Consider the following 10,696-nt stretch of genomic DNA (forward strand, 5'->3'; position numbering starts at 1 on the left):
CATTCCTTTAGATCTTGGACTTTTTTGGGTAAAAAACTCTCGAATGCACTCCATGTTGTCGTTGGTCTCCCTATCAACAGATTCTTCTTGTTAGTTTGTTGCTTTTCTTGTTTGGTACATGATTCATTCTCAATTCACCTCTTAAGATTTTTCATTCAAAAATGTCTGCGAATCACACTCAATGAATAGAACGTGCGATGAGAGTGAAAAGATAAAAGGGATGATTTATGCAGTGGAGCTATAATTTCTCAAATGAACAGTAAAAACTACGAAACCCTCTCTTCAATAAATGCTCCACTACTTATAAGGGATTAACTTCAACGAGACTATTACAATTCTACCCCCCATCGGGTTGGGGTTCATATTGAGGTGTTTTTTGCATTTTATAAGTGAAGACTCATCATTTAAATCATTTCTTGCTAGAGCGGCTCAACTCGATAAATTCGGCTCGACTAACTTAATCAATTTATAAAGTACACAATTCAGATGAAAAAGTAAAATCGGGTCTTTAAAACAACTGCATTTGTAGCTAATTAGACTTGATCTTTAAAATGAATCAAAATTTAAGGTGGGTTTAAATCATTGTCTGGCCCAGCTCAGTTTAAAATTGAAGCGAATGAAAAGCCACCTATGTACATCAATAAATCAAGATCATCAAATCTGTATAGCATTGACTAACCAGGTTTACCTTTTAGGGGCATCAATATACATCAATATTATCATTAAAATTACATTTATGAATTGTATTAGCATTCTAAGATTTACATACACAAATCATGTACTTTATAAAATTAAATATTCAACACTAAAATTATCATAATAAAGGCTGCAAATGAACAGACCACAACCAACGGAAAGGAAAAAAGATAATCCATTTTGACAAAAGAAATTCAATGAGCAAAATGCATACAAAGTGTAAAACCAATAAAATAAAACGTTTTTTCAAGGAAGACAATCAACATAAGAAAAGCTTGCCCACATAACACAAATTGCCTTGTTAAATGATCAGGGAGGGGATACATAAAAGCCTTTCTGTCCATCCAAATATATTTTGTATAACAGTGGGGTGGTGGTGGGAGCGGATTAAGAATTATTTTCACTCTTCGGCCACATTAACCAACTCATACTCCACTAAAGACAGATTGTTATCTTCCTTGACGGTGAAGCTCGCGGGTTCGGTGACCTCGACACGCCCCCACTTGTCCACAGCCAGCCTCATGGACCCCTTGAACATATCAATCTTCGCGTTGCGGAGAATCACTGTGGCGCCAGCCTTCATCATATCAACTGCCGAAAACATTATAATCAACGTAAGCCAACAACATAAAAACATTTAAAATTTGGAAAACAATCTACAATATAACAAAGTCAGCAACTTGAGCGTGCAAAAATATCAACATTTTTGGCTACATACCAACTCCCTTAACTGAAAAATGGCCCAGATACAACTTACAGCAGTTTATTTGATAAATTCGTGGATGGTTTCCAGAACTTTTACCACAATTTTACATACTTACCACTTAATTCCTAGTACTTACATATCCAACACCAGAACTTTTAACTTCTACATATATTCCACCACCTTAACTAGGCATAAAAAGGTGTATTTCCCCTGTTAAAGGTTAAATTAGAGGCACTTTTTATGTGATAAGAAAGATTTAAGTGACATAAATGTACAACTGTAAACATGCAAAATTTAAGAACAATTTGACCCCTCAAATGGTCTAAAAAATTCCTAATTATATTCTACAGCCTCGTAGGCCTATTTAGACTAGGATTAATACATTCTTTGTACTATTTAAAACATCTTGCCTAATTGCATTGTGTTGAGTATAAACTTAATGAAAACTGCGTTCAAATGTTCTTTGGAGCTGATTCTGAAAGTTTATAACCCAAATACATGGTTGCCTTTTGGTTTAATGAATCAAGCAAGTTTTTCAAGACAAATATTGTTAAAAAATAGACTTTAATTCTCTAAAATAACTTGAAATTGTCTCCTGAAGCTCAGTTGGGGCTTAAAAAAGCTAGAATTAAGTTTAAAACCCCACAAAACAGCCATATGGTATTGAAATATAGAAAAGGTCAATATAGCCCAAAAAATGGGTCCAAACATGCATGTGCGTAGGCAGATTCATGTACCCAACCAGCCAAACACAGCTGCTCTTCCACGGGCTCTCAATTTTTAACTTCAAACTTGAAAGAAAAACTACATTTGAATTTTCTTGAAATTTATTTTAAGATCTATTTAAAATAACAAAATGACTCATAATTGGCACAAACTCATCCAAAAATGAAAAAAAATGGAAATACGTTCTACAATTAAGACAGCTCCGTCGCAGCATAAAACAAAACTACAAACATGAAAGGATACCTGCAGACTTTGTTATGTGTTATTTGGAATAACCATAAAAGAGTTGATGCTCATCCAAAATAAACTTTAAAATTCATGCAAAATGCAAAATTAAGAAACACCCTTGGACCTCCCACCACAACACCCCAAATCACTTGGCCCAAATAGCTTGGAGGAAGACACAACTCTGCCGAAAGCAAAAGCCATCAATGTCAAACCATCAACTCAGGAAATAAAAAGATCTATTGCAACGTCAAGATTTATTATTATTATTATCTTTAAAATGCAACGTCAAGATTCTCATCATGGAAATCAGTTAAAAGTTCCAAGAGCCAAAAAACATGAGTTTGGGTCGGCAATCACCAATTGTTTTCAAATTAAAAAATTTTGATTTCAAGTGCATCTCTCCCACAGACACTTTTAGACAGAATAAGAAAGAAAATCAACTTGGATGGAGGTTTCATTGAAGGGAGAAAGGAAATATCTGAGGAGAAACAATTTCCCATTGGGATGCAACAAAAATGAACTCCATTGTTCTGAAGGACAACCATGAAGTTTTCTCCCCAACTCACAAGGTACAAATAAAGGCAGGTCATAGAGGTGCAAGGCCCACAATAATTCCAAGAGGTTTTGGAGCTTTTTAATTTTACACAAGTAATTGATAGCAAGTTTACGACAATAGAGACAACAAACATGAATCTCAGTGCAATCCACACTACCTGGGACCATAAAACAAGTCTTTTGACAGCCAACAATTAAGTGCGTCTCGATAAGAGTACACCAAGTAAGATTTTATTCAATTAAATATTACCTTGTCATCAAACAAGGTTGAATAATTTTGGGGTCGAGCATTTATCTAAACAATGTAGTTTTGATTGGTTAGACCAATTACTCATGTTTTTGAGTTCATTTGAACAAAGACAGCAAAATAAAAAAAGCAAATAAAATATGTATCGGTAAAATGAAGTTTCTTTCAGATGGTCAAAAGCAGCAGAAGAGAGAGAGAGAGAGAGAGTTTATTGTTGATTCAAGCTTTGCCTAGGGTAACGGTAGCAAAGAATGAGTTTTTTTTAGCGGGTAACTAAAATTACTTACCCAAACACGAGTACTGAGAAATAGAATATCATTGTTGTAGATTATACTTCGAAGAAGGTTTTATTATTATAATATAAAGTGGTGTGCACGTATTTTCATTAGCTTACAAACAGGAACGCCAAACGTTATATTGGCATCTCTAAGACATGTTAAAGGGATGTGAGGATTTTTTTTTTTATTTTAGGTCGTTTGCCTGGATGGATTGAGTTTTGCAAAAAAAAAAAAAACATATTTTAACACAGAAAATTTCAGAGGTTGATTACGCGCCTGAGGATAAACCAAATAGGCCATCGGCTAAAACCCAATTGATGAACGAATGGGTCCAATTGAAAAGCTAAGAGCTTGAAAAAGGAACTCGTGTGCGGGTTTTGAAAAGTTTAGGATGGATTTAAAGAAGGAGCTCTGCATCTGGGGATTGTTGTAAAGGAATTTGAAGGGAAGATATTGTTTTTTCTCCTTTTTGTAATTTTAATGGATGGTCTTACATATTATATTGAGTATTATTTGGATCTTCCAACACACTAACTGTATAAAAATCTAGGCATGATGAAAACGATCAGGGAAGTTGAGGAGAAATAGATCAAATGTTTACGGATGTATTGGCAACCAGTGAAGTATGGTTACCAAGGACAAGTACAAATGACTGAGCCAAAAGCAATGAGGATTCTGATAATTCTCAATATGTGGATCAGCAACCTCGAAGTGAGCAAAAGAATAGACAATCTGAGAGGACTATCTTGACTTGTCCAGTTAGAAAGAAGAAGCATGAGAACAGAAGTTTCTGTAGTGAGCAATAAATTAAAAGTTCAGTTAATTCACAACAGCGTGAGTATAAGTTGTCTCAAACTCAAACAAGCAAGACCCACCAACGATCATGGTTGTTGTAATTGAACTTTGAAGCATCCCAGACCCATAATGATCTAAATTTATATATATATATATATTCTCTAACACTTCTGGAAGACACTAGTGCAAGAGGATTTCCATACCAAAAAGAGTGCAGTACCCGCACCATTTATTTGAGCCTTGGCTACTTTAGGGTTGTTATGAATCCAGAGCAGTTTTTATTTAGGGATAGTTATAATGTTTTAGGTACATTGTTGATGTCAACCACTATTTTACCGTTTGACAGAATCACATATTTTCGAATCATATTATAGCTGAATTTCAGGATGCTTTGAAATTAAGCAAATCTTTCAATTTTAAAGAAAGTGTAGCGCTGTTGTTTTATTGACTCAGAAATGTCACATGTTTATATTGAATCATATTATATCTGAATTTCAGGATGCTTTGAAGTTGAGCTGATCTTTCAATTTTAAAGAAAGATGTAGCGCCATTGTTTGATTGAATCGGAAATGTTGAACCTTAAAATCTTACAATGATTCATGTTTTTATCACTAATAAATATTGCAGCCCCGAGTTTTTCTGTTAACTAAAAAGACTTGGATTTGAGTTTGTGCTTTCCATGTTGTTTGAGAAGAACTCTCAAGTCAGCCTCTACAAATTGAAAGCAGTAACAGTAAATTTCAAATGCAATTTAGAAATTTGAGTAGTTGTCCAGAAAAGGCATTGAATTTGACAAACAGGATTAAAAGCACCATATATGCAAGATTGAAGGATCCTTGGGTATATCAACACTGCCACCAGATGGCCTAATTATTTACACGTATTAGCTACCTTTGTATCATCCTTGTTCCATTTTTTTTTTTCGAACAGCTCATTGTTTGAACCCAGTTTTTGTGCTGCATAAACTTGAGAGTGCTCATGAGTAATATTTTGTCACTTAGGCTTCATTGGGTTGCTTTGCACTCATTTTGAAGAACACATGGTGAAAGCACCATGCATAGTTCCATAGACTAGTCAGGGAAAGTGGGTCAGTCAGCTGCTACTCAACAAGGTCTATAACATGCTTAAGATATCCCAAAAAATTTGTATTGATCTATTGGATCATTTGGAGTGATATTGTGGACTGCATGGAAGAAATAGAGGCTTTTGCCATCATTTTATATTTTTCATGGCATGGCGAATATACAAAGATCACCACAATAACACTTGCAAGAGTAGGGCTGTAAACAAGCTAAGCATGAGCGAGCTCAGGCTTGGCTCGTGTTCTACTCGTTCGAAATTGTCTCGTGTTTGAAATTGGCTTGTATTCGAAATTGATCGTGAACAGCATATTCGTGTTCGACTGAATTTACATATTCTTGTGCATGTTCAGCTCGTGTTTGGTTCGAAATTGACTCGTTTAAATTAATTAAAAAAAATAGGTGTAATGTGCTAGATTTGAACCTACAACAATTATGTGCAATAAAAGGTGTAGAACTACGGGACCGCATGAGTTGTTATGATTTAAACTTAGCTATAAATATATATAATATATATTATTATATAAATAATATTTATAATAAATTACTCTATAAATAATATATATGATTGCTTTATTTCTAGCTAAAATGAGCTGAACACAATCGAAAAAATAGTTGTTCGTTCAGTTTGTTTATATATCGAGCTTGAAAAATTGGTTTGTGTTCAACTCATTTTCTTAACGAAACACGAACTACTTAATGAACCAAACACAAGATATTAGCGAACAACGAGCTTTTTTTATAGCTCTATCCAAGAGTCTACTAAGACTATTAGTTACAACTTCAACAAACACTTAGAAACACCGTTGTAGCGATCACTTGACTTGGTAAAGCTGATTATTTCTGATTTAAAAATATACCAATTGGAATATGATGTGATGAAAAATAAATGCTTTATTTCAATGTCCCATAATAATATGTATCGCTATCATCATGTTTCTATAATACAATAAACCTTTTGAATGTTTTGATGATGAACAAGATTGTGTTGGTAGCATTGACGGCAATGGCATGAATGTAGATGCCAAATTTCCCAGAAACAAGAAAATAAATTATACCAACTGTGAAGGATCCCTACCTCAGAACATCACAACAGTCTATGAATTATATGTTATGTTGTCTTTAATTTGGTAAATTTTATATAACCACAATTAGGTTGATGATGTTACATGCAAGAAAAGGTGCAGGAAGATGGAGTGCTTCAAAATAACAAGTAGAACTGTGCTCATCACGAGCAATGTTGCCTCTGTGTCCAATTTTCTTAATGTCATTTTCATATCGCACTGCTCATTCAACTAAATTTAAGCTTTACAAATTTGTACAACATCTCTAAACATCCAATTTAAGAGCCTTCTATAACTTTGCATTTTTCTCAAGGTTATGAACATTTTGATGCAAAAATGGAGGCTTAAAATCACCATTTCTCTATTGTCCCTAAATTTCATTCACAAATCATCTCAAAATTTTCCCATCAATCTGATCATAAGAATTTCAATACATCAACTTTGTTAGATTCCTCACATCAAGAGCATCAGCATGTTATATATGTTCAATAGTTGGACACTTCGCCAAGGGAGATCGCCACCACACGGTCAACATTGATCGCTAGAACAAATCAAAACCTAGACCAAACAGGTTGGACAAGGCCAACCCAAATCAATTTGTTATAAAAAAAAGAATGTGATCAAACTTGATTGTTATTGAAAGGAAAAGAGAATGTTGCGAAATATAACCATAGAAGAGATAAAATACCCATCAAAATCTATGAGTAGACCAAATTATTTTCATTTTTCATATCCTAAATTCTTAAATTAAAGATAATTCTAAGTCTCTAGCTACCTCTTAAAGATAATTGTAAACATATTTTAATTTTTTTATACTAGAATTATATGCATATAAGAAATATTGTAATAACATATCGAATACAAAAAAATAATAAATTAGATCTTATTTGATTACTAAATAAAAAATTAGAACTTATTTAATTACCCTTGAAAGCTCCAATTGGTAGTCCTAAAGCTCCAAGATATGTTCCCAAATTATGCTAGTTTTCCTTGATCCTCCTATTTTGGTGATGCAAGATTCTACAGCCCTAATGCTCCATTTTGTTGCCTCAATGTTTTCAAATTTTATCCACCTGCCGTTTCGAAATTCTCCCAACAATGCTGCCACCTAAATTTTCATTCGATTAGCTCTACTGTCTCCCAACACTTTTAGTATTGTATCGATTTCAATTGTTCAATCCACCACCTCCACTTAATTACCACTAAGGACTCACCGATTCAGAATGTTGTGTGTACCCCCTCTTCTTCCAAGATAAAGATTATTTCTAGCCACCCTCCCCCACCCATAAAAATGACTTCAGATATCCCACTTCATTACACCATGTGACTTTCTATGCAATCTAGATCTTTTCTTCATGCTGGCATTTGCTCCAATTTCAAGGATGAGTGACCAAATGTTTGTCAACCTAGTGTTTTCCCTTTTTTTTTCTTTTTTTTTTGTCTAGGGTATGCCCCATGATTTTTTTACTTTATCGGTTTTCTAAGTTGTTCAATCCACCATCTCCGATTAACTACTACAAAGGACTCACCAATTCAGAATGTTGTCTGTACCCCCTCTTCTTCCAAGATAAAGAATATTTCTAGCCACCTTCCTCCATCCATAACAATGACTTCAGATATCCCACTTCACTACACCATGTGACTTTCTATATAATCTAGATCTTTTCTTCATACTAACATTTGCTCCAATTTCAAGGAAGAGTGACCAAATGTTTCTCAACCTAGTGTATTTTTTTGTCTAGGGTATGCCCCATGGTTTTTCACTTTATCAGTTTTCTAAGTATAAAAAGATAATGTGCTTCATGAGCTTTCAATTCTCGTGATTGTGAGCAACTTTTCAAAGCTAGGATGTTAAACACGCCTTTTTTCCATAGGTGTGACCTGCAGAATGCAATAATAAAACTACAGAAATTTGAAATTAACAATAACGAATGACATATTAAATTGCATTCAATATTATTACGCAAATACAAGTATGGAATCGGAGGCCAAAAACTATCAAAGTTCAATCTTAAAAGGGAAATATAAATCAGATAAAAAACAATGCAATAAAACCTTTATAACCATAAATTGAGTATTTCAACTTACCATGACATTTTATACTATGTATGATGATTATTACACCTTTAATGGCATTAATAATTTTAGATATTGTTTCTAATTTATTTAGTTTATATAGCTATAAAAATTATTATGGATTAACATTAGAATTGATCTATAATATTCTAGATTGAAAATAAGAATTCTAAGGTTCCAATTTTTATAAAATACAATATCATATTACAGTATTATCCATCACTATTAAATAATAATATAAAAGTTTTATGATATCCATTATGGCTCAATGGAAGTGACAATGTTGATGTCATTTTAAAGTTAATTTCATAAAACAAGGTTTTAAAAATGAGTTAGAACAACTCAATGGGTATTTACCATATTTCAAGATAGCAACACTATTTGATTTGAAAACCAAAAACAAGCCTATTTCTTGGAACTTTTTTCTGCTTTAAAAAAAAATTGAAGCGATTATAATAAATGGCCTTATTTAGCAAATAATGTTTATTGATTTATTTAAAAATGTTGTTGGAAATTTCAAATCGTTTACAATAACCCATATAAATTCATGAATTAAAACAAAAAAAAATATGAGTATACACCTTATTTTTTCAAAATTTAAGGGAAATTTTTGAAAGCCCAAATTTTAAATCCACTACTTTCAAAATATGTGTTGTCATGTTCCTTAGAAAACTTAATGATGTTGCAAACCTTTGAAGAAGAAACAACCAATGCCACTTGAACCTCTTCTATATTGAATCACCATCCTTCACTGAGAAAGAAATTGACGCCAAAAGTTTAAGCATTTTAATATAACAAGGTTTTCCATCATGCAGTCTCACCACTTGAACCCCTAGAGAGGTTATACTCATTGTTTCTTGAACCCCTTTCATGATGCATTGCCACTCTTGTAAGCAAAAACACTCAAACCAAGGTCATCGACCCTCATCTCTGAGAAATATTCTTACAGAACCCCACACATAGAGTTCAATCCCCATTCTTCACCCACTAAAACACCTCCAAGACCATGCTCCATCCCTCACAAATCCAAATTATCAGTCTCCCTCTACAATCCTTTCTCTCCATTTTCAGTTAAAGATTGTCACTATTCCTTTTCCATTTGTGCTTCAGTTGCATTTTCTATCTTTGCCCAGTTTTTGCTTACTTGTTGGAAGCAGCCAACACTTGTAGTTCAAGAGGGCAGTGTAAACAATTTAAATTAAAAAAAAAAAAATCAAAGTGCAACTGAATAAGAACCATTTGTAGAGGTTCCAAGCCATTGTTTAGAGTCGTTTTACTTGAACATGTTGGTAAAAAGTTTGATTGCTTGCTAGGTAAAAGTATCAAACATATTTTAGAAAGAACGTTATCCAAATTTTTCTTAGATGTGTAGCTATTAATGTTCATATGAATACACTTATATCCAAGCAGCTCTTTTTACAGATAAGTTCAAAGCAATTGAGGGAAAAAAAAAAAAACTATGTTTCAATATGAGTTTGGATTATTTTTTGTAACCAAATTCTGGCAGGCAAAAGGAATGGTGTATCTTTTGTATTCTCTTCCCATTGGCATAACGACATCCTTCTCATGAAACACCCAAATGTTAATTCTACGTAAGTGTGCCAGTTGTATTTTCTATGACCACTTATAACATTGAGGTGAGCTGACAACTGGAGCATAATGCACTAAATATCAAACAAAACAACATGTTTATTTTATTTGTAAGCTGCTATACGTGTCCCTAATCAGGGTTTCTTGGAAGCTTCGGGCACGGGAAAATAAGCCGATTGGAAAGCTTTGGCGTCTTCCAATCAGACAACTCAACGTAACCCACTTGAAAAATAATTGAATGCACAATCCCGTAAGAGCGAAAAAGAAGTAAATGCCACTCTAATCTGTCAATCTTTTCTTCGCCAGAGATGGAACAAACTAACAAAATCCCAACCTACTTTAATCGATCCCAAGAAAAACATTGATTAACCTAAAACACGACACCAGCAAATCAAAGAGAAGCAGATATGAAGAGACGTCGTAAGATAAAGGGGTGGAAGTAAAACAAACCCTGATCGTTGCGGGCAGTGAAAATGATGGTCCCCGTCTCATCTCCAACGATGCATTCGGCAATCTTCGACTGTCGTAGATGTGCAGATGCCGCCTTGCCCTTCTGCAGCACTGTCTTCGACTCGAGAACCTTCACTGCAAGCGTGTGCCCTTTCGTCCCCGGCTTCAATTGATCCACTTTCACGAACACCGGCTTCCTCCTTGCC

General features: G+C 34.0%; 1 protein-coding gene across 1 annotated transcript in view; it reads right to left on the reverse strand.

Moving 5' to 3' along the window:
* Positions 1 to 961: 961 nt before the first annotated feature.
* Positions 962 to 10,696, reverse strand: part of LOC110021990 (uncharacterized protein At4g28440-like) — a 12,972-nt gene continuing 3,237 nt past the window's right edge. The window contains exons 2-3 of the mRNA XM_020720741.1: positions 10,491 to 10,690; positions 962 to 1,287 (exon numbers count right to left, since the gene is read on the reverse strand). Coding sequence (XP_020576400.1) covers positions 1,097 to 1,287; positions 10,491 to 10,690 — 391 coding nt within the window. The 3' untranslated portion in view covers positions 962 to 1,096. The remainder of the gene's footprint in view (positions 1,288 to 10,490; positions 10,691 to 10,696) is intronic.

The sequence above is a fragment of the Phalaenopsis equestris genome, unplaced genomic scaffold (assembly GCF_001263595.1).
Source record: "Phalaenopsis equestris unplaced genomic scaffold, ASM126359v1 Scaffold000160, whole genome shotgun sequence".
Taxonomy (NCBI): domain Eukaryota; kingdom Viridiplantae; phylum Streptophyta; class Magnoliopsida; order Asparagales; family Orchidaceae; genus Phalaenopsis; species Phalaenopsis equestris.